The sequence below is a fragment of the Sus scrofa genome, chromosome 15 (assembly GCF_000003025.6).
Source record: "Sus scrofa isolate TJ Tabasco breed Duroc chromosome 15, Sscrofa11.1, whole genome shotgun sequence".
Taxonomy (NCBI): Eukaryota; Metazoa; Chordata; class Mammalia; order Artiodactyla; family Suidae; genus Sus; species Sus scrofa.
The window spans coordinates 84024597-84049466 of record NC_010457.5 but is presented as its reverse complement, the minus strand read 5'-3'; the positions used below and the strand labels follow the sequence as shown (position 1 = coordinate 84049466).

The 24870-nt window shown below is 41.0% G+C and overlaps 1 protein-coding gene across 16 annotated transcripts in view; it reads right to left on the bottom strand.

The window, feature by feature from the left end:
* OSBPL6 (oxysterol binding protein like 6) overlaps nt 1–24870 on the bottom strand; it is a 228556-nt gene that overhangs the window by 51836 nt on the left and 151850 nt on the right. For all 16 annotated transcript variants that reach the window (XM_021075890.1, XM_021075883.1, XM_003483690.4 and 13 more), the window contains 6 exons: nt 18602–18694; nt 10822–10944; nt 7857–7910; nt 6665–6778; nt 6390–6560; nt 2731–2863 (listed from right to left, as the gene is read on the bottom strand). In XM_021075890.1, coding sequence (XP_020931549.1) covers nt 2731–2863; nt 6390–6560; nt 6665–6778; nt 7857–7910; nt 10822–10944; nt 18602–18694 — 688 coding nt within the window. The remainder of the gene's footprint in view (nt 1–2730; nt 2864–6389; nt 6561–6664; nt 6779–7856; nt 7911–10821; nt 10945–18601; nt 18695–24870) is intronic.

Genomic DNA, 24870 nt, shown 5'->3' with positions numbered 1-24870 from the left:
AAAGTAGAGTCGAGAGGATTAAATGAGTGGACGCGTATAAAACATCCAGTATGGCGCCTGTTACACAGGAAGTGCCCAATAGCTATGACCCACCACCAAAACCAATGCCACCACCACCATCATCATCATCACCATCACCACCACTATCACCATAACCATCACCAAAAGAGAGACTGCAGTTGAAACCATAAGCATGCCTGTCATCTCCAAAGCACAGAGCATGGTCATTGGATCAAGTTGGTCTGGGTGAGCCTTCCAGCTTTGCCAGTACTTGCTGTGTAACGCAGACACATTACTTGACCTCTCTGAACTGTGGTTTCCTGATTTATAAAAATATGGTTCATAATTCCTGCTTAGTATTATTGAGAAAATTGTAAAAAACTACATATGTAAAGTACTGAGCCCAGTGCAGGAACCATAATGAGCCTTCAACAAACTATAGTTACTATCATTAAAGCTAAAAGCCAAAGACTGAATCTTGATCATTCCCACAACCAAGGTTGGCCAGGGGAAAATCACAATGAAGCAGAGGAGGGGCAGTCAGAGTGAAAGGAAAACTTCACAGGGCCTAAGAGAGGAAGCCCATTAGAGAAGGTCCTGCAGCGTGGGTCAGAGGATGAGGCTGGAGCACACAGCAGAAATCAGATGGCCTCCTGCTGCCAAGAATGCTTTTTCCGTGGAGCAAAAAGGGCAAAGTCAAACTATGGGAGAGAAACCAGAGTCTATGGGCAGGAACAAGTGAAATGGGAAAGACTGAGGCTGTTCCCAAGAGAGGAGATGATTACTGTACTAAATTCTGAAGGAGAGGAGAAGGCAGGGCGGAGCAGAGGCAGAGCAGGCAGGAGAGGAGCAGAGGCAGAGCAGGCAGGAGAGGGAGAAGGAGGATCACCCCCCGAGACTGGTGAGAAGGCACAGGGATGGGCCACAGAGTATTCAGAAGCACATGTATCTCCCACTGGCCAGCAGCTTCCTGGCATCTAGGTCAATGTCTATTTATTTTGGTCTGAGGAATGGATTTTGTCCTGGTAGATAGTCTCAATCTTTTCAGCAATGTCAGTGGCCGGATTAAATGCCACAAGTGTGTGCAAGGCAGCAGAATTTCGAGCAGTGGCTGACTGTCTAGATCTGCCGTGCAGGTGAGCCTGCTGCACTCTAGGAAGGTGAGTGCCAGCTCCTCTCCAACCTGAAATTCATAAGGCAAAGTAATGTATGTGTGTTTTTGAATATATTCAGGTAAAACCTTTTAATGGAAGGTCAGCTGGACAAACTTTATGAAGATAACATCCCCCTTAAAATCACATTTTCACATAAAGATTGAGTCTGGGATGCAGAGAGGGCTAATTAAAATGCTGCAGACTTTGAGTTCACACATGTGCAGAGCAGAAAAAAAATTCTGGGGGTTGGGACATGAACACAGACCACCAAATTTCAATTTTTCTAAGTGAGAACATAAAATAATCTAACAACTCCTTTCCCCATACCTTCATGGAAGAAAAAAAAAATTAATACCAAAAAACTTAGGCCCAACTTCATCTCAATTTAAAAATCAAATCAATTTAGCCTATTAAGTACTTGTCATCTTATTCCTGGTTTGTTTTTCATTTTTGAAGGTCAAATGAAAACTATGTCACAGCATGGCAATGGCCTGTGGATCCAGTTTGGACCAACATGCTTGGCTCATTAAAAAGAAGGAGAAAGTTTCTGAAGATTAAGAGGCTCAGAGATGATGTCTCTATCGCTATAAATTTTGATATTCATGGGATGTGTTTTATGTAAGCGTATCAAAAGAGAATGATAAAGGAAATGGAAGATGTGTAAACAGTCAATGAATATTAGTCAAAGGCATATGAGCATTCCAAAAAAAAGAGGCACAGAGATGATACAGTGAGGGAAGTGTGTACTAGTTCAGAATATTTAACAGTGGAATCAAGAGTGGAACCCCACTACCAGGTAACTGTGGATACAAGATGAACTATAATTTTGCTATTTGTTGCTGGTAGTTGGGAAACATACTTGTTCTGTGGTCAAGTTGGGGCAGCAGAGAAGGTGACTGGGCAGACTGTCAAGAGCAAGGGTGGGAGTTCCCATTGTGGCACAATGGTTAATGAATCCGACTAGGAACCATGAGGTTGTGGGCTCGATCCCTGGCCTTGCTCAGTGAGTTAAATATCCGGTGTTGCCATGAGCTGTGGTATAGGTTGCAGATGCGGCTCAGATCCCGAGTTGCTGGGGCTCTGGCGTAGGCCGGTGGCTACAGCTCCGATTAGACCCCTAGCCTGGGAACCTCCATATGCCGAAGGAGCAACCCTAGAAAAGGCAAAAAGACAAACAAAACAAAAACAAAACAAAAGACCAAAAAAAAAAAAAAATGAGTGAGGGTGGAGGGTGCTGTGGAGGCAGCACTCAGCTGGGTGATCACCCCCAGGGCCTGGGGTGGGAGGCTAATGAGGCCAGAAGGACACTGGTAATGAGATGAGGTGAGAGGGCTGGAGAGGGTGGGAGTCAGGGCAAGGGCAAAATCAGATTCAGGAGTTGTGAGGGTGCAGGAGAAAGACAGGTAAGATCTGGGTCATGGGAAGGAGGCAATCTGGGGTATAAAAACAAGAGGAAAGAAAGCTGGAGGCAATCAAGTGGACTGGGTGTGTGTGTGAAAGGTGCAGCACCCTCAGTTTGCCCCTTTTCTGCCATTTCTTTGGCTCAGTTGGGAGCCCACGCTGGGCAAGCACTAACCTTCTGCACACCTGTCCATTTCTTCTGAGTCCTGCAGCCAGGCCGCCACTTTGCTCTGCCCAGTTGTGCAGGTTGCAGGGAGGCTGTTGCTGCATGGTAGAGGGGACTGCCAGGGAAAGCTGTTGGGCTGCACCTACAGTGAACAAAAAGAGCGGAGGGTTAGGAAGAAACAGGACATTGAAGTGACTAAAAAGAATACAAGTACCCTTAAAGCAACATTAAAAGAGAGGGAAAAGGAGTTCTGTTGTGGCTCAGTGGGTTAAAGACCTAGCATCGTGTCTGTGAGGATACGGGTTTGATCTGTGGCCTTGCTCAGTGGCTTAAGGATCCAGCATTGCTGCAAGCTGTGGCGTAGCTCACAGCTGCAGCACAGATTTGACCCCTAGCCCAGGAACTTCCATATGCCAAAGGTGTGGCTATAAAAAGAAAATACATAAATAAAGGGGAAAAAGGGCATCTTCAAAACATGGAAGAAGCCTCTTGGCTAAACGAGGCATGAACTCAATGAAGCCAAAATTCATTGGCTAAGCAATATCTGTTTAGCTGCCATCTCCACCATATAACGAAGAGGACAGTATTCAAGCATCTCTCATACTTAGGGAGTTCCTGTTGTGGCTCAGCAGAAACTAACACAACTAGCATCCATGAGGTTACGGGTTCCATCCCTGGCCTCGCTCTATGGGTTAAAGGATCTGGCATTGCCGTGAGTTGCAGTGTAGGTCGCAGATGCAGCTCAGACCTGGTGTTGCTATGGTTGTGGGGTAGGCCGGCAGCTACAGCTCTGATTCAACCCCTAGCCCAGGAACTTCCATATGCAGCAAATACAGCTCCAACTCAAATTTTCAGCAGTCTTGAATTACTCAGTAATCTGTAGCTGATACAGTGTACTCAACTCATGAGTGAAGGCCTTTCCTTTCTGAAAGCTCTCGGTACCATTATAATCAACTCATGGTCTCATCAGCCACTTGTGTTTCTTAAATACGTTATCCATCGGCCAAGCAACTCTGCCTTGCTTTAAATGCATGCTGAAAACTTAACATACAGAATTCCTGCTGTGATGCAGTGCTTTAAGAAACTGACTGCAGTGGCTCAGGTTGCTGCAGTGGTGTGGGTTCAACCCCTGCCTGGTGCAGAGGATTAAGGATCTGGCATTGCTGCAGCTGTGGTGCAAGTCACTTTTGTGGTTCAGATTCAATCCCTGGACCAGGAAATTCCATATGCTGCAGGTGCAGCCATTAAAAAAATAAAAATAAAGAAACCTGTAACATATAAAACAGCAGTCTTAGCAAATTATTGCTACCTATAGATGACTAACTTTCCATTAAAGGGATTTCTTTTCTTTTTTTTTTCCTTGGCTGTGCCCACAGCATATGGGAGTTCCTGGGCCAAGTACTGAGCCCACTCTATAGCAGTGACCCAAGCCACAGCAGTGACAATGCTGGATCCTTAACTACTAGGTCACTAGGGAACTCCCCATGAAAGGGATTTTAAGTGAAATAAATTAAAGTTGTATGAAGTCTGTAGATACTAAAGTAAACATTCCATGAAAAAAGCAGCAACTTATTTCCTTCAAGCTAAAACAACTTTAAAACTCCATATTTGACTTTAATATTCAATTACAACTGATTGTGTCTCTTCTAAATCATACGAAGTGAAGGATGCACTTACTTAGCAAACCTAGACTTAATTTATTACCTGCACAGGGCCACACACCAATTTATGTTCAGGAATAATTTGATGCTTAGAATGCAAGCAAACTGATGAAAAGCTCTTTTTACTCTTTATTGCATTTTGATAATGTAATAGAAATGTTTCACCGAGTTGGGTCTTAGAGGTATGTTACTTGTAACTAGAGCAACAGATCTATGAACAACAGAGTTGCAGAGCTGTCTTAATCCAAGGCACACAGTGGGGGGATTTGGTTTCAGCTCTCTATTCTCAGATATCACCAGAGTTATTTAATAAAGAACACAAGGGATGAAAAGAATACATCTTTTATTAACACTCTGTGCTAAAGACATAGGTAGAAGCCGAAAGAGCCAAAGGACTAAACATTGGTATTTTTAAAATGTCCATCTGGGATACATTTTTTTGTTTAATTTTGACTAATGCTGGGATTTATTCTATTGTGTGGTGAGAGCACAGGAAGCCCAGAAAAACATGGGAACCATCTTCACATCCTGTGCCAGGTCATTCAGGAAGCGCCCTCCTTCCTAATTACCCAGCCTCCTGGTTCATTTCCTTCCATTCCAGAAGTGGTTGGTTATTAGTGTTAACTCAACACCCTGTTCCTGGGAGAGAGATATTTCAGAATAAATAAAGTTTGAGAGTCTTGTGAAATACAATTAATGGGATTTAACCAACATGACCAAAATAATTTCTGTGGAAATAGCAAAAACTGAAGATAGCTACATTTCATCTCATCTGATTTGACCAGTCTCGCATAAACCTCCATGAGGTTTTACAATGCTTTGCAAAGGAAACTTGCACATGTGTTATTCTATATATCTCTATGTAGGAAAATAGGGAAAAGCAGACTCTTCATTGAAACGCCCTTGAACCCAATTCTTTGTGGCGGACAGTTACTCACAGATATCCTTGTCTCAATATCAGATGCCAAGTGGGAAGCTGGAAGACCCCTGGGTAGTACAATGTGGCTACGGTTCAGAAAACCTAATCAAAGGCAGAAACAGCTGTCTCCTTGCCTATTGTCTTAACCTTGACTTTTAACAGGCAACACCTCTAGCTTTCCAGCAACATAGAAAAAGAACTCTTAATACAGCCCAAAGAACAGCTTTAGCCTCCTTTAATCTGGTACCTGGTACAATGGAAAAGATACTGATTTTGGAAACAGAGATGAGGACTCAGACCTTGGCTCAATGTCTTGCTTAATATCTACATAACTTCTGGAAAAATTATTTACTGCCTGTGAGCTTTCGGTATATTATAAAGATTAGAGATGAATCTATGTCCAATGCTTAACATAGTGCTAGCTATTCAAATAGGCCATGATTTATATTACTGTCACATTCTCTAGCCCACTTGCATTAACCTTATGGGGAAATTCTCTGGTCTCTTCCATGGTCATGTATATGTCACAGCTCATTTTCAAAACCTTGTGGGCTTCCTATTACTACCCAGGAAGACAGCAGTTTCTAGGTGCTGATTAATCAAATGTTCACTCTACTTTCTAATATTCCTATAAAGCCATATAAAATTAGCACACAGTCCATTCATAGAAAGGAAAAGTAACTCAAGTCTATTGATGATCCACATTTCTATCTACTCTACACATGCTATTGACTATTAAGATTTTTTAAAAATTTTATATTGGAGTACAGCTGATTTAGGATGTTGCGTTAGTTTCTTTCAGGTGTATAGCAAAGCGATTCAGTTGTACATATACATATACCCATTCTTTTTCAGACTGTAATGACATAAGTTATTAGAGAGTATTGAATAGAGTTCCCTGTGCTACATGTAGGTCCTGGTTGATTAAACACTTGTAATTAATTTGACACTAAATGTCACCATTGTCTTCTGAGCACTAGATTACAAAGCAAATCTTCTCTTTCTAGCTTGTCTAATGAGATTCAGTAAACACGTTGCATAAATTTCCAGGCCATTTCTGGACTGGTTTTTAAATAACAAAGTCATACCTTTCCATCCACCACAGAAACATTAGCAGCTGGTGAGGATTCAGCTGTGGAGGTTGAAGGAAATATGTGAAAACTAGCATCTCTTGGTGATCTCACAATTTCATTCTGCCGATACAGTCGATGATGGCGCAGTTTGGAGACCCAGGCATCAAACCAGTCCTGGGATTTCACCTAAAACAGGGAACAAGAGGAGTAGGTAATGGTGAAACCAATCTCCTGTTTACCACTGATCTCCCCTAATACTGGCAGAGCCAACTCTTGAAAAGTGACTTTACCTTCAAATGATAGATGTGTTCTTCTGTGTCAAGGTCTATTCTCCGTGCTTTCTTTTTAATTGACATGACAGAGAGTCCGACATCGATGCTTCCATGAACCTTCCCTTTTTGAATCTGAAATCAAAAAACTAGTAAATAGGCTGGAAGGATATGTAATTTGATGTGTTTTGGTACTAAAGTGAGCTTGATGTAATCTTTAACTTATCTCTAGGAAATGGAATATCACCCCTCCTTGACAAAAATGACTAAGGTTCTGAAGTTAAGGTGCTTTCTCCGAGGATAGCTGAAGTTGCAGTAACTTCACACCAGTTTTAATAAGGAAGACTATTCATCCCTTATTCTTGTTTTTGGCATGTCTGTAATGTTAATTCTTCATAATTCTAGATCGCACAGTTTATATCCCCCAAAGATATCTTTACTGGTTCCTAAAATAACTATGGTCAGTCTCTGACCTGTGACCCAGAACATCCCCAAGTAATCAGCTAGCTGACAGCTGCTGGGGCAGAAGTGGACAGCTGGGACCAAGAGTACAGGGCGGCCAGCTCTTCTTTCTGGCTGCCTCATCTGATCAAGGACACACAGTTGACTCAGTGAAAGAGCTGTGGACAGAACTAAAGTCTGAGCTCTCCGTTATTTCTCCTACACCACAATGATAAGAAGGAGAGCATTTTCTAGTTTTGCATGCAAACAATGACCTTTTATATTAAAGAATACTAATCTGGAATAATTTTAGAGTTGGGATTCCCAAGATAAAAGAATGAATAGAAATGAAATTTGTAAGACAGGATTTAAAAGGACATCGATGAGAACAAGTGTGCTTTAAATTTCAAAAAAAGCATGTAAAGCACAGTTTACTGAGAGATGCAGGAAAAAAAAGTCTATTTAGGTTTTTTCTCCAAGACAGAAAGGGTGATTTTTATTAGCATGTCACTTTCAGGTTTAAGCTTCTGTTTTAAACAATGTACATCACATAGTTAAATTATCATGCAACTGTTTGAGATTTTATGCTAGCTTGAGCATAGGCATAAAGCATACCTTCCCTGCAACGTGGAAGTTTGGTAGCTTGTTAAATCTTACAGGTACAGAAAAGCACAGAGCTGGTAACTATGGTACAAGGCTTACACTGTGCTGGTGACTCACTTGGAGCTGAATTCTAAAGCAATCTTTGAAACGTGTCCTGTGTGCTACTTACATCAAGTGGTGCCTTTGAATACTTTAACATTCCATTATCCAGGACAAAAAAACGCTGCAAGAACCAAATAACCCCCGGTTACTGTCAGTATTTTGAATTACATCATGCATTCACAAGTGTGGGTCTAACACTGAATGGCATTTAGTAATCAGTACGTTTAATCATTTTCATGTATTTGCATTCAGCACACCTGGCCACAGTCCATTACATTAAATGGTAAGGTAATTTGAGTTCGAGTTCCATACAATTTATAGAGTTCTTTTCCACATAATCCAATGGGGACAGAATCTTTTCACCAATTTTTCTTTTTTAAAATTTATTTATTGGTGTATAGTTGCTTTACAATGTTGTGTTAGTTTCAGGTGTACAGCAAAGTGATTCCATTATACATATATATTCATTCTTTTTCAGGTTCTTTTCCCATGTGGGTTATTATAGAATATTGAGTAGAGTTCCCTGTGCTATACAGTAGATCCCTGTTGGTTATCCATCACCAGTTTTTCCTAATATTGGTGGCAAGGGGAGGGAATCCAGGGCCTGCAACTAAGACTTTCTGAATGAACTACATTAGGGTTTTTTTGAAAGTGAGAAATGAGAGTAAACTGAGTTAGGTCACAGTGCTTCTGTGAGAACTTGTCTACAGGGAATTTTTCACCTTGGAGATAAACTCCTGCACTTCCTTGACTACAATGGGTAATTCCTGAAAATGCCCATGCCTGTTACAGAAGCCAGTGGACTGGAGCTATGAATAATGAATTATCTGGAAAGTTAAAAAAAGCCTTATCAATATGCTTGCATCTCCACTTAGCAAAATGCTTGTATTTCACCATTAGTAAAAGAGATTAAAAATTAGTTCTGAACTATACTAAGGGGGTAAAAGATATCTATATTTGGGGCAATTTTTGTCTCCTCCAAGGCATTCCTGGTCCAGTCCAAATGAGTCTAGCCATTTTTGTTCCACAAGCCTCAGAAACTCTCTGCTGTTGATTTCCTGTCCATGGACAATTGACAGGAGAACACACAGCTCCCAGGACCTCATCAAACAATGGGTCCAGTGCCCTCCTCTAGTCTCTGCAGATATGGAGAGTCTTTCTATGGCTGGAAAATTACTTTGTGGTGAAATTTTTGGGTGACTCAGGAACTCTTAGCTGCTGAGGTGGCGGGCAGGAAGGCCTGGGGATACCTGCACAGAACTCAGAGAAGGCGATAGGAACCCCTTTGTTACAGATTCTGGTGGGGGCCACGGAGGAAGAAAGCATCTCTATAGCTGAAAAACACTCCTTTGTCTTTGATTTGGATAATCAAATGGGCTGATGCTTGAACACATATCTGACGTAATTAGAGACCAGGAGAAAAGGCAATGCAAGGGGGACTCCCCTACAATTTATGTAGCCAAATGTTCTCAGGCATGGTCCAGAAAGAGTTGCTACTGAACCACAGCCAATTTTACTAAAACTTGGACCCAAAACAAAAGTTACCAATTCAGATGAAATGTATTTCTTTGATTTTTTTTTTCTATTTTTCCACTTCTACCTATCCAAGAATTTTAGTGGAGATAACCTATAGGATAGTCATGGAGAGAGAGATGAGCAAGGCCACTTGGAGGAATTGCAAAGTGGTAAGGTCAGAATGAAAGGCAGAGGTGATTCTGGGAAAGAGTATGACAAGTGGCCAAAATCCAAGAAAGAACAAGGGTGCCGAGAGACTCCTGGCACTGGTATGATATTCTGGGTTCAAGGGAGATTGCCAAGGTTTCTGACAAGTGAGAGGGAAGAAGACTCTTGACATGTTTTTATTCCATCCTCAGAGAGAGGGGATGGGGGCACTGTCTCCCATCTGTTAATTTTTAAGTCCTTCCCTTAAACTGCAAAAAATGTATTTCCTCAAGGATGTCATAATCCATAACCTCCCTGCTTGGGCCAGTGGGCAGCGACTACCCAGCCATTTGCGCTCAGAAATCCACATGCCCTGAGATGAAATCCATCAGCAAGTGTGGCAAGTAATCAAGTGTCCTTCCAGGGACTTCGGAGAAGATGCAGGTGGTCTATTAAAGGGCTTTCTGTTGAAAATGGAAGATGACTTTCTTCTCTTTAGCATCACAGAAGTCCTGCTAAGTCTGTAACTGCAACAATATAGTGCAAAATATTTTCTCCATAATTAAAACTGAAGATGGAAAAAGGATATGGAGTAGAGAGAAATAAACCACAAATGTTAAAGGGCAATAAACAAACTTCCAAGATCAGTGATTTTCCATCTTTAGTTTGCACTGGTGACAATAATTCTAGGCATTTATCCCAAGAACTTAAATGGAAATTCGTGTAGTGTATGAGAATATTCACTACAACATCATCCAGTAAAAAATTAGACATATTCTGCATATCCAGCAATAGGGAATTGGTTCAATAATGTTGGGATAGGGAGTTCCTGTTGTGGCATAGCAGGTTAGGGATCTGGCATTGTCTCGGCAGCAGCACGGGTTTGATCCCCAGCCCAGCGCAGTGGGTTAAGGGTCTGGCGTTGCAGCAACTGTGATGTGGGTCACAGTGTAGCTCAGATTCGATCCCTGGCCCAGGAACTTCCATATGCCATGGCTGCAGCCAAAAAAGAAAAAAAAGTGGGGATATATAGTATAAATCCATCCAATGGAATACATGCATGCATTTAAAAACATACTTAGAAGAATATTTAATAAGAACATATTTATACTAACTTAAGAGAAAAAAGCAGAGTGGACAACAACATGTCCACTGATCTTAAACACCTTGTAGAATATTCTTTCCCTGCATTCAGATATTACAAATCTCAGACTTCAATAGGTATGATAGGTTGCTGCCTGTATGGTTAAAATAAGGCCTTGAAATTAGCTTCCTAAGTATAACCATTCTTGGTTTCCCACCTAATGACACCAACTAGAGCCTCTTTATTTATAAAGACAATCTGAAGATGAACATGACAAAACTGTTACCTTGTGCCAGCCTTTTAAAGGCCATTTTCTCTTCTTCAGCATAAAACCTTCATGTTTGTCTGGTCTCTGGACGTTGGTTTGGCCTATTTTCAGCCCTTCTATAATTTCCCAGCTGTCAGCTTCCTGTGAGAAAAGAAGAAAAACAAACCACACATTTCTCAGTGTTTGATGATACGCTTAAAGCGGATTCATATCCACCACAAATATGAACAATATTCTGGACGTTAGACACAGCTATGCACTTAGAACTGAAGAGAAGATGAGTTTCCTGGTCTACCTGGGGGTATATGGTCCATCAGAGATGAGATGGATGGAGCTGGAGTCTGGGCTAGAATGGGATTTTGATTGCCTGTATTCAGAAGGTTTAAAATGCATTTTTTTTTCAGGAGCTCCTATCATGGCTCGGGTAGTGAACCCAACTAGTATCCATAAGGACATGGATTTGATCCCGGCCTTGCTCAGTGGGTTAAGGATCTGGTGCTGCTGTGAGCTGTGGTGTAGGTTTAGATGAGGTTCAGATATGGCATAGGCAGCAGCTGTGGCTGATTCAACCTCTAGACTGGGGACTTCCATATGCTGCTGGTGTAGTCCTAAAAAGACACACACACACACACACACACACACAAAGGCATTTTTCCAGACAGTTCATCTTTGGGCACAGAGGCACAATGAAGTTTTTACTATTTATTTATTTATTTGGAAATGATTTTTTAAACTGATTTTTATATCTTCCATCATAGCTGGTTTACAGTGACACATTAAAGTTTTTAAATGAGATGGTTTTGATGAAACACATTGCATTAGTGTGTGGGTCTGGCTTTCTGTGTAGTAATGAAAAGGCTGCAACAGCCTATGCGGCTTGTAACCTGTAAGCTGAAGAGCAGAACAGTGGGTGGGCATCTGTTTCCTCTACATGAGGCTGCATGCATTTGAGCGTGTGTAAAAAGCCCCATTTGCCATGCCAAACACACACCAAGAAGTCCATGCCTTCAAAGACATACATCCTGAGACACACACACTCTTGGGAGCCTGTGGCAAGTGCACCAGACTGCATGGCCAGACATCTAGGATTCTGGAGTCCTCACTATGATTCTCCTCCGTTAAAAACAGGCTAAATCATGGTTTCCTCTTTCATAGGATATGTTTGTTCATCTACACTGTTAAAAAAAAAGTTCTAAAAATAAATTGTCAACATTTAAAAATCAGAGATTTCAGGGAGCTCCCTGGTGGTCTAGCAGGTTAGGGATCCAGTGTTGTCACTGCCATGGCTCCGGTTACTGCTGTGGTTTGGGTTTGATCCCTGGCCCAGGATCTTTTGTATGCCATGGGTGCAGCCAGAAAGAAAAAATTATAAGATTTCAGATTTTAAAAATCCAAATTTCTATGGTTTTGTGAAAGCCGAAGATCTGGCAATGTTGGTCCTGCCCTGAGGGACAGCTGCCTGTCTCCACTTTGCCAGCTGGGCCTCCTTCTATGTTAGGTATCTGCTCCTCATCAATATCCTGAGTTTTAAAATCACTGGCCCAGGTGATTTCTGAGGGCCCCTACAGCTCTAAAGTAACCAATGACCTGGCAAACACTCATAGTCTAGATCTCAGCCACAGGGCACAATTACGCAGAAGTAAAGGCAGGAGCAACACGGTCACATGCCATGCACAACTGCTACAGTCCTGTCCACGGCGCAGGGAACAGATTCTCTCAGCATAACTCCACTCTAGAAAGCTGGATGCGCTTCCAGATCAGGTTGGGCCCCTTTGCAGAACGCATCCCAAAATGCTGTATGAGCTGCCTGCTGAGAAGATAGGTTCTGCCGAAAATCATGCTTAGGCCACGGCACAAAGGTTTTCACGGGAATGGTGATGGGTTCTATCTCAGGGCAGGTGAACTTGCTGGCCCACATGTCTGGTGGTGGCTGCCCAGAACCTGCTACAGGACAGTGTGGCTCTGACAGGACCTGGGGCAAAGGGCCATGTTCAGTTACTGACATCGGCCATGAGGACAGGAGGGGAGAGGCTGTGTGTTTACCATCCATGCCTCTTCTCCTTTCATCTCAGAAGCTGCTGGCGCTATAGCCAAGTCGAATCTATGTTTAAGTCCAAGTATCTGTTGATGGAGTGGGACTGTCATAGAAAATTGTTTCCTGGAGATGTGGCGGAACATCGCTTCATGCGAACATCATGCAGCCTAGGAGACACTCCCAGCTTCTGAAGAGCCCTCTAAAGCCAGAATCATGCTTCTACTCTACCCAAGGCCAGTCCAACCACCACCACCACCCCTGAAAATGAATCTGAGACCAGTGCCATATCTCCATCTTTTTGGTCATCTCTGAGGGGTACCTAGTGAATGAGCCACTTCCCTCATGGAAATGCATTTACTAGTGTTCATTTGGCAACATTAAGAACCCTTTAAAATATCTGTAAAGTTCTCCTAACATAAGAAAACAATCCCCAAAGTAATTTGCTACTTGAATACTGTCAGAAACTGTGGTTGATCTGGTCAGAACTCTTAATTAGATACAGTGATTAAAAAATGTATTTCTGATGAGACAATTTCAGGCTTTATGTCATGTTTTTTGGACAATAAAAGCCATTATCATCAGGAATACAAAGCAGAGCATTTTTTTTTTTTTTTGGTCTTTTTAGGGCTGCACCTCTGGCATATGGAGGTTCCCAGGCTAGGGGTTGAGTCAGGACTGTAGCCGCTGGCCTGTGCCACAGCCATAGCAATGCCAGATCTGAGCCGCATCTGCGACCTACACCACAAATCATGGCAATGCCAGATCCTTAACCTACTAAGCAAGGCCAGGGTTCAAACCTGTGTCCTCATGGATACCAGTTAGATTTGTTTCCATTGTGCCATGATGGGACTGCCACAAAGCAAAGCATTTTAATTTTTTCATGTTCAGCTGAAATTCCACAGGTGAGCATTGTTTATCAATAATGTTAGAATAGGAGCTCCCGTTGTGGCGCAGTGGTTAACAAATCCGACTAGGAACCATGAGGTTGCGGGTTCGATCCCTGGCCTTGCTCAGTGGGTTAAGGATCCGGCATTGCCGTCAGCTGTGGTGTAGGTCGCAGACATGGCTCAGATCCCACATGGCTGTGGCTCTGGCGTAGGCCGCAGCTACAGCTCCAATTAGATCCCTAGCCTAGGAACCTCCATATGCCGTGGGAGCGGCCCTAGAAATGGCAAAAAGACAATAATAATAATAATAATAATAATAATAATAATAATAATAATAATAATGTCAGAATAATGGAAGAAAATAGGTTCTCATAAAAAGTCCAGTATCTTTGGCTTTTTACTCTTACCAACAGAATAGATGAAAATGATGAATTTTTATTCCATAAGTGATGCATTTCTACTGATTTCCTTTATAAAGTCTTGGTATAATCAAAAAATTAAAAGAATAACTCTCTAATATTGTACATATATTCATTAGCGCTCTCTCTGTTCTTAGACTATCAGCTGTATTGAATGACATTTCTATTTTTAGTAGCCCCATCCATGGATACCATCTCTAGAAGAATAGCATTTCTTTCTTTTTTTTTTTTTTGTCTTTTTAGGGCCACACCCACAACATATGGAAGTTCCCAGGCTAGGGGTCAAATCAGAGTTGTAGCTGACTGTCTATACCAGAGCCACAGCAACACCTGACCCTCAACCCACTGAGCAAGGTCAGGGATCAAACCTGCATCCTCATGGATACTAGTTGGGTTTGCTACCGTGGAGCCACTACGAGAACTCCAAGAATAGCATTTTTTATTTTTCGCTAGATCTTACCTCATCTGAAGGCTAGAGTTCATTTTTTTTTTCAGTGTGTGGGTGTGTGGGGGTGTGTGTGTGTGAGATGAATACTCTGGATTACTGGTAAAAATGGAAACATTTAATAATAAGTACAAATGCTTTTTGAATTTTTTTCTAATTGAACTCAGAATGTAATAATAGCTTGTCCCTGTGGAACTATGGCTACTGATTTCCATCACAGACATTTTTTTTTCTTGTTTGAAAGTTTAGCTACAGAGGAGGCAAGGGGGGGGGTGGATAGATAAGACAGAAAAAGGAAAAAGTTTAAAATGTATATTTTAAACATAAATGCAGCACCCTGAACAAATAACTCTACATGCTCTGACACAGCATTATCAAACCCAGCAAAAGAACTTGGGCAAATCCCAATATAGTTCTTACAGTTAAATAAACTGTCTAACAAACAAAAAAAAGCAAAGGATAAAGCCAGAGAAAACAACTCTATTTCAATTATAAATACTGATGATCATGTTACAGATAAGGTGTGTCAGAAATGAAACATACCATTTCAGTACCTGGTACAATCCATCTTTCTGCTTAGTAGACCAGGTCTTTCTTGAGAAAGCTAAAATTCCTTTCTGAAAGTTGAGTCATTTTGTTCATAATTTCTATTGCTATTCATTTTCTGCTTAAAAGTTACCAACTTTCAAAGGTGTAGTTAGAATAGAAACAGAGCCAAAAGCCCTAATGTAATCAATCAGTACCTGAATCAGATATACAAACACTTTTGCTATTAGAGAAGTTTTGAAAATACCTTTGGGCTAATAACAATACCTAAAAAGAGAAAGTTAACTTGATAACTTGTTAACAGCCCTTAGTCTGTTCATTTGCAAAAAAAAAAGACATTTCCTTTCTCAAGGGTATATTCTCTGAGTGTGGGGGGTGTGGGAGTGTGGGGTTAAGTGAACTGCTTTAGGAAGTGAAAGCACCAACAAATTTGAACAGATCCTGAGAAAGGACTGTGTGTACTTCAAATAATATTGTTGCTATGGTGTCTGGACTAGATGGGGCTCTCTGATTTCATGGGGTCTCAGAAGATGTGTTATCTATTAATGCAAAAACATAACGAGAGTATTAGGTTCACAGCAAGATCCAAGCAGGCAAATGCGTGGAAGAGGGGATGTTGTTGGTGCCCTATCAGATTCCTGTATCAGGCTAGTGGACCCATGTCCCAGCTGCTGTGAGCACTCTGAACTGCTAAGGCTAACAGCTCCTTCCTCCCACCAGGCATTGCTGTTTGGCCAAGGTGGAGTCTTTGCACTGGGAAGCTAAGCTGTAGCATTTCCGCCCCCCATGGCTCTCAAAGACTGAAAGACACAAGTAACTGAAGTCCTCCTTGCCTCAGGGTGAGACCAACTCTGTGATATAATTCATGCTCCAGAGCTCACTATGAAATCAGGCTGAGGGTGGATTCCAGGTGAAAGCCTCTTGCTTAGCACCAGTACCTGTCCTAACCTCTGCGCTCACCCCTTTCCTCCTGAGGGTTCTCCCTCAACAAATCACAGACATTCAAGCCCAGCCTCAGGTTGCAAGGCAACCTGACATAAAGGAAAAATGTGAAATAAAGAAATGACTGTGATAAGCACGAGACAGGCTACACAAGACAGCCTGGGGCTGAGGATGGTCTGGATAGGGAGACAACAAGTGCACGAGAGGCATTTACAAAAGGGTTCCTATGAGCGTAACTTAAAAGAAGCTGGAGTTTTAGCCAAATGAAGGAAGGGGAGGGGAGTAGGAGAGCCTTCCATGCAGGCCTGGTGGAAGAAGCAGATGCCCAACAGCAGAGGAGAGAGAGAGCCCGGTCAGTGGAGGGACCTGCCTGCAGGTGGATGTCGCTGGAGTAGGAAGTGATGTGCCAAAGAGGCTGGAGATGCAGCTGGGGGGCCAGAAGGGGCCAGAGCAAGTCTTGCGTGCATGTTGCTCTGTCCTTGTTTTAATGGCAGCAGCTCTCCTTTCCATTTCTGTGTATCATTCTCCAAGCTTCCTCTCTCTGTGCCTCCACTACAATGGTCTCTGTTTCCCAGTGCTCTCTACACATGCTCCCAGCTACCTGACTCTGGACAACTCACTTATACTCCAAGACTCGGCTTCCTTCCCAATCAAATGAGGATAATATCAGAACTCACTGCATCAAACTGGGGGCTGAGTGAGTGAGAGAATATAAGTACTAATCCCGTTGCTTGGTTCAAAGTGGTGCTCAATCAATGTTCACTGCCTTGTCTGTCACCCCTTTGTTGATCTCTCTGTCCTTTAGCTGCATATATGAGAGAACTGAGGTTTAAAAGAGAATACTAGTTGTATTTACCAAGTAGACATACTTTGTTTGCCCTTCGAATAGAAATAAGATCATTTTTCATTTCTAAGTGATTTTTATAGTGTAATAACTTCCCCCCTTTTTTAGTTTAGCAGTCTACTCCTGTCTGATAGGATCAACTTTAGAGATTGTCCTGCCTTCCAAGTAGAAAGAGGTACAAGTGTCTACGTTCTGCAATGCTAGTGGAGTAGAATGTTTGTTTCATAAAGGATTCTGCTTAGGAAAAGCAACGTGGATGGATCAGTTATACAACCTGCAAGTTAACCTTTCTGGAAAATAAAGTGCTGTTTTGGATTCGAAATCCCCATGAATTCTATTTTCTGAGCTTCTCAATAGGGAAACCATTCCACTGGAAAATCTCAAGGAATCAAGCAAGGGATGGCAATGAACAAGATGGCATACCTCCTGGAATTTTCTTCTTCTTTTTTTTTTTTAAGGGCTGCACCTGCAGCATATGGAAGTTCCCAGGCTAGTGGTCTAATCAGAGCTATAGCCACCGGCCTACAATGCCAGATCTGAGCTGCATCTGCCACCTACAATACAACTCATGGCCACACTAGATCCTTAACCCACCAAGAAGGGCCAGGGATCGAACCTGTGTCCTCCTGGATACTGGTTCAGTTCATTACCATGGAGCCACAATGGGAACTTCTGTTTTTTGCATTTTAGACATTAGTGAATTTAAATGTTCCCCTAGTCCAAGGAAGAGAAGGCTGTGGGGAGGGAACACTGCTTCCATGGAGCAGAGAAGGTCTTCAGCATAAGCTGCAGTGTTTCTCTCAGAACTCATTGCTGGGAAGCCCAGATGTAAGAAGGGGCCAGAACGCTGAATGCACAACAGCCCCTCTGATTAGGGTCTGTTATGCCCTGCAGGTGGGACAGAGCTTTAAACAAATCTAAGTCTGAATCCTTGCTCTGCAGTTTTTGACCCTGGGCAAGTTATTCTCAGCTTCCATATCTGTAGAATGTAGTACATACTTACACTGCATGGAGCCGCTCATAAAGATTATATTAAATGGGATCACACATTTAAGCACTGAGTATAGCCCCTGGTACACAGTGTGTGGGCAATAACTATATCTGTTGTTGTTGTTATTGCTGGACCCAGTGATTTTTTTTTTTTCTATTAGCCTGATATAGAAATATTAGCTCACCTCTCCAACATGGAATGACAATAGTTTCTCTTGCCCTTTTCCTTAACACAAAGAGAATTCTGGACATTTTTATGTAACCCTACAAATCCCAGCAAATACACTTTCATCTTTTCCCTCATTATGCAGGATGTAGGTCAAAGAAACCCTACATCCTGGGGGCAGAAAGAATAGGAGTTCCCATCATGGCTCAGTGGGTTAAGAACCCGACTAGTATCCATGAGGATCCCTGGCCCCAATCAGTGTGTTAAGGATCTGGCGTTGCCGTGAGCTGTGGTGTAGGCTGGTGGCTGCAGCTCTGATTTGATCCCTGGGCTGGGAATTTCCATATGCCATGGGTGTGGCCCTAAATAAGATTAAAAAAAAAAAAAACACACAAAGAAGTTGAAGAGCAGCTCTACAGTGGGCGTCACAGCTACCTTAGGGGAGTCAGGTGTAAGAGTTCTAATTCAACTAGCCCCAGGCAGGCATCCTGCCACCTGAGAGAGCACCGCCTTCAGCCACTGACCTTGGACAGAGGGACCGGCTCTGGTTCCAGCAGTTGCCGACTTATAGAGGGTTCGGTGCTAGAGGAAGAAGTCCTCTCCAGTATGTGGATGCTCTGAAAATAAACAGAAATACAGCCTAGGGTTAGACAACTCATTTTTCATGGGGATGGACATGGGGGTGAGATCACACGGATCACAGGAAGAACAGTGAGCTGTATTAAATACAATAAGTTCCTGAGGAGACCAAAGGCAGCAGCAACGGTAAGAAAAATGTCAGCACAGGATTTTGTTTTCTCCCCTATGGATTTGCTGCCAAACTTCTGCTGCAGTGCTGGTGTTAGTCTTAGAGAACGGGTCAGAGAGCATATGAATTAAAAAAAAAAAAAACAAACCACAAATATGTCTTAACATTTTTATAACTTTATGAGAATGGTGGTATACCTGCTACTTAGACAATTGGCTTTATGTAGAAATATTTGCTCCTCTCTCCAAAGGCAGGAGACAAAGAGAAAGGTCTGTATCAAAAAAGCCCCAAACCTTAACACAATAGTCTCTAGAGGGTCTTATAACCCTTATAAGATAATTACATCATATTGTATTATACTTATTGTAATTATAATAACTGACAATTCTTAAATGTACAAGAAGAAAACTCATCAAATTAAATATATCAAGCAGTAGATGTCTTTACAAAGACTATAAAGGCGCATTTATTGATCAGCGAGATGATACTTGGCAGGAAAATAGGCAAAGGTAACTCATGCAGAGCATTTGAAAAGATGTTCAACCTCAACCACAGGGTATTCAAAGAAATAAAAACCAAAATAATAATGATTTTTTAAAAAACCCATTACATTCAAGAATGGATTGGGGTTGGGAAAAGGGAATATAAACTGCCTACAGTCTTTCTATAGAGGAATTTTACACTTTTATTAAAAAGTCTTTTGAAAAAAAAGTACATGCCTCATTAACCCAGCAATCTCATAGATAAGTTTTTGCTCTAAGGTAATAAAGAGATTGGTATGCAAAGATATAGGAATAGTATGTTTACTAAAGTATTATTTTATTATAGTAAAAAATATCTGGAGTTCCTGTCGTGGCACAGTGGTTAACGAATCCGACTAGGAACCATGAGGTTGCGGGTTCGATCCCTGCCCTTGCTCAGTGTGTTAATGATCTGGCACTGCCATGAGCTGTGGTGTAGGTTGCAGACAAGGCTCGGATCCTGCGTTGCTGTGGCTCTGGTGTAGGCTGGCAGCTACAGCTCCAATTCAACCCCTAGTCTAGGAACCTCCATATGCCGCGGGAGCGGCCCAAGAAATGGCAAAAAGACAAAAAAAAAAAAAAAAAAAAAAAAGAATAGGAGATTTTTAGTTCCAGTCGTAGCTCAGTGGTTAACCAACCTGACTAGCATCCATGAGGACTAGGGTTTGATCCCTGGTCTCGCTCAGTGGGTTAAGGATCTGGCATTGCTGTGAGCTGTAGTGTAGGTGGCTTGGATCCCTCGTTGCTATCTATGGCTCTGGCTTAGGCCGGCAGCTACAGCTCCGATTGGACCCCTAGCCTAAAAATTTCCAAATGCCATGGGTGTGGCCCTAAAAAAAAGACAAAAAAAAAAAAATCTAATATATGAGAATAATACAGACTTATAAGGAAATACCATGCAGTGATTCAAAATGACAACATGGAAACAAAACAAAACAAAACAACAACATAGGTTTCTGGCTGTTGATATGGAAAAAAATACCCATGATGTTCTGTTAACTAAAAAAATCAGGCTACATGAAGTGTGTAGAATCTGATGATGTTAAACATATAATCAAAATATATTTCAGAATGTTAATAGTAGCTATATAGAGGTGGTGGGATTATAGGTGATTTAATTTTTTTATTTTTTCTAGTTCTTCAGTGTAATAAAAAGATATTACTTGTATATTTGGGGAAAAATACAAGTAATATAAGGAGGTTCCCAGGCTAGGGATCAATAGGAGCTGCAGCTGCTGGCCTCCGCCACAGCCACAGCAACTTGGGATCTGAGCTGCATCTTCGACCTTACCACAGCTCATGGCAACGCCGGATCCTTAACCTACTGAGTGAGGCCAGGGATTGAATCCGTATCCTCATGGATCCTATTCCAGTTTGTTAACCACTTAGCTAGGAAGGGAACATTTAGATATAGGCTGAAAATGTATTGGAACATTTTTACTCCACTTATAACATTTTATTGTTTCAATAGACAGGTTGGATTTTATTTAACTTATTAAGGTCTCTGTTTTAAACATCTCATTGGAAAACTATCTGATTAGTGTTTGCTTCTTCATAAAGAAAATTACACTTTGACCAGAGCCAAATTATTTTCACTTCTTTATATTTCCAAGCTTTTGGTTATTTCTACTACCTTGAAAACAAAAAGTCTGATAGTAAATTTTAAAAACCCTATCTGAATGCTTTAAAATCATTTATTAGAGAATAACAGAAGTAAAAGGCTTATGAATTGCTCCTATTCTCCAATTTGTGAGGAAACAGAAAAATAAGAATAGATATTTTGGGCAAAATGTAAAATTGGGCAGGGATTAGCAAGAATTCCTAATCTGACAGCCACAGTATCCATGGACAATTTTAGCATTAAATGAGACTCTGTTCTTTCTATTCCCAGATTCAGTTGAATTAGCAGGGAAAATGATAATTGGGGCTGAGCAGCCATATCTGTGCCAATGCCTTTTGTGGGAGAATCAGAGGCAAAGGCTTACTATGGAGAGAAAAACAGGCCATGGGAGTTCAGATCTTTACCAGACAAAATGGCAACAAAAGACCTGGGACTTGCACTATTTACTTGTTCATGTTGATACTCTGGATAGAATCCTACTTAAAACACATCAGTTAAATGTGAAATTTAGATTTATTCTGAGATCATAAAATGGGTACTAAAATCAGAATTGTTGAAGCAAAAATTGTATTACCTTCTTCTGGGACATAATCATCGCTCCCCACCCCCAATCTTTTCAATTTCTTTTTTGTGTGTGTGGTTTAAAACGACAAGAGTAATATATGCTAATTATAAAAATTCAAATACAACACAGAACTATATAAAAAAAATAAGTTAAAGTTCCCACCCCATTGCTACTCACCCCCTGCCAACTTCTGCAGCAGTGGTTCTCAAAAGGTGGTCCCTGAACCCTGAAGGTCCCCAGGGCAAGGTGAAAACTGCTTTTATAGTATGCCAAGATGTTAACTGTCTTTTTCACTCTTTCTCTCACTAACGTATAGTGGAGTTTTTCAGAAAATGGTTCCTGAGGCCGCAAAGTTTGAGAACTGCTGTTCTAAAAGAACGACTATTAAAAATTTTGTGCCTATTATTAAAACAGAATTCCGACTTATATATACGTTGTTTCCTTTCTCATAACACTTCTTTTGAGGAAAAGCATTTTTGAAAAGTTAACGCATTTTGGAATTTCTTTACAACCACTTAATGCACCTTAAGCTAAAGTATATAAATCTACTCATTAATAACCCAAACTATCCTGACATACTACAGAAACCTATAGGGGGGAAATAAACCTGTTTCAAATAGTCATCAAATACATCTGAGCAAAAATTCCCTAACTATAAGTTCTATTAATATAAAAAAGCCATAGAAGTATTTTTAAATGCATGAGTTGATTTTTCTAAAAAAGAACTATGAGCAATAAAGATAGATAGGTGGGAGTTCCCGTCGTGGCGCAGTGGTTAACGAATCCGACTAGGAACCGTGAGGTTGAGGGTTCGGTCCCTGCCCTTGCTCAGTGGGTTAACGATCCGGCGTTGCCGTGAGCTGTGGAGTAGGTTGCAGACGCGGCTCGGATCCTGCGTTGCTGTGGCCCTGGTGTAGGCTGGCGGCTACAGCTCCGATTCGACCCCTAGCCGCAGGAGCAGCCCAAGAAATGACAAAAAAAAAAAAAAAAGATAGCTAGGTGTCACCGTAATACAGAGATAGAAAATACTCTCACCCTGCTCACAACAAATAGATAACTTCACAATTCGAGATAATTTTGTATTGGAAGAAAAGAGTTTCTAATATATCATTTAAAAAAAAATCAAGAATTAGTCATTTAGGAACTACTTATTTTAGTACCAGTTCTTCCCTCATTCTTAATAGGATGTCAACCCCAAAGATCAGTAAAGCAAATGTAATAAAGCAGAAGACCAGAAATGTCTGTGAAATGTGTCATTCATTCATTCATTCATCCTTTGGTTCAATTAATCAACAAATCATTACTGGGCACCTACACTCTGCCAGGCACAGGTTACAGGGTGACAGAGAACCACACAGATAAGGAAACTGCTCCTGTGATGATTATTTCCTAAAAAGAGCTCTCATCTTTAAAAGCCAAATGAGGCTAAATTTTTATAAACTCATGCACTGTGTTCCACGTGGCAATGGCTTTTACTTACTTTAATTTTTCCAGGAAACTATCTTTGGCCCCAGTCTCTCTTTAAGGACCCTCTTCTATCTTCATACTTGCAGGTTGCTGAGCAACAAAACGCACATGCATTGCTTTCGCTCCCCGCTTCTCCTCAACAAATAAACATGGTAAGAAATGCAAAACTTGGAAAGAAGCCTGACCTTAGCAACTATGTAGGCAAGAAATAAAGGATTAGCTGAGGAACTTAGCCAAGTGAAAGAAATTAAATCACCTAATCTCCTAATCAAGCCACAGACACAGAAATCAAGTTAGGATATTTAAAGTGTGATAAAATGAGTTTTGTCTTTAGAGCACCTGAGAATACTCAAAATGTCACTAGGACTTTGTGGGTCAGAAGAGTCAGCAACCAAACAAAACAAAACAGAATCTGTAAAATACCTACTGCAGTAGTTTCACAAAGAATACAGTATTAGTTTTTTCTCCATCTGATTTTACAAAAGTTTACACTAGGGAAGAAAAGTAAGAAAGTATTCAAACACAGCACAATATAGTTACACATTTGAGCTGAGTGAACAATCCAAGCCCCAAATTGTGTTGATTTGCCAAGGCACAGAGAATCATAAGAATGTTTACTAAGAAACAGTAAGTAAATGAATATTTTTACTACCATAAGTATATGTATATGTTTTACTGAAAAAGTAAAGCCTACAACTTCAAATACCAGCTGATACCTATTATTATAAATGTAACTAGCTTCATAAAATAAGCTATTTAACTTTCATAATGATAATGAAGAAGCCGAAATCTCTTATACAAACTTGTGCAGTATATTATATATTTGTGTATTCTTAGAACCTGTCATATATTCAATAAAAAATTAATCCACCACCTTAAGAATTGGCTTCAAACTCATGGTTTTCATTATTTATTTATTTATTGCTTTTTAGGGTTGCACCTGTACCGTACGGAAGTTCCCAAGTTCCCAGGGGAAAAAAAAGTGCATATTTTTTAAAGGTCATGTTTTGTGAGCTAATGTGCATATGTATGTAACTTTAAAACAGTATTTGGAACATATTAAATACAATATTAAGTGCCATCTATTTTAATAATAAAATTGTAAGCCTTAACTCCATAAGTATAAGACCTAAAATTAAATGTATGTAAAGGGTATGCTAGATGGGAAACTTAGAGCAAGGTTTTTTTTGGTTTGTTTTTAGTTTTTAGTTTTATTTATTTTCTTATGGCCACACCTGAGGCATGTGGAAGTTCTCAGGCTAGGGGTCAGTCAAATCGGCTTCAGCTGCTAGGCTACGCCACAGCCACAGCAATGCCAGATCCAAGCCGCGTCTGCGACATACACCACAGCTTGTGGCAAGGTGGGATACTTAACCCACTGAGCGAGACCAGGGATTGAACCTGCATCCTCATGGATACTAGTCAGGTTCTTAACCCACTGAGCCACAAATGGAACTCAAAATGCATATACCTCAAGTTATGTAATCATACAATCACTCATTACTTTTAATGAAATACGTAAGTGCTTGAATGCTATGTTTTTAACACTGGCAGATATGAAGACAACAATTTTCAAAATTGTTATACTCAGTCTTGGACTCTAGTTCACTTGGGGTCTCCTTGAAAGTAGGGACCAGCTCATCTTCACCTTGGTATCCACCCCCTATACCCGAGCACAAGACCTTGCATACCATAGCCACTCAAAAACTTCTGGATTTTTTCAGGGCTCTCTGACTAATTTGTAGAGAACAGTCCCTCAGCAATCAGGGATAAAACTGCCATCTAGCTTCATCTTGGAATTATAAAAATCACAGCTCCAACAGGGCAGACCTTTTGAAAATATTTTAAAATAAGGACTTCACTTAAAAAAT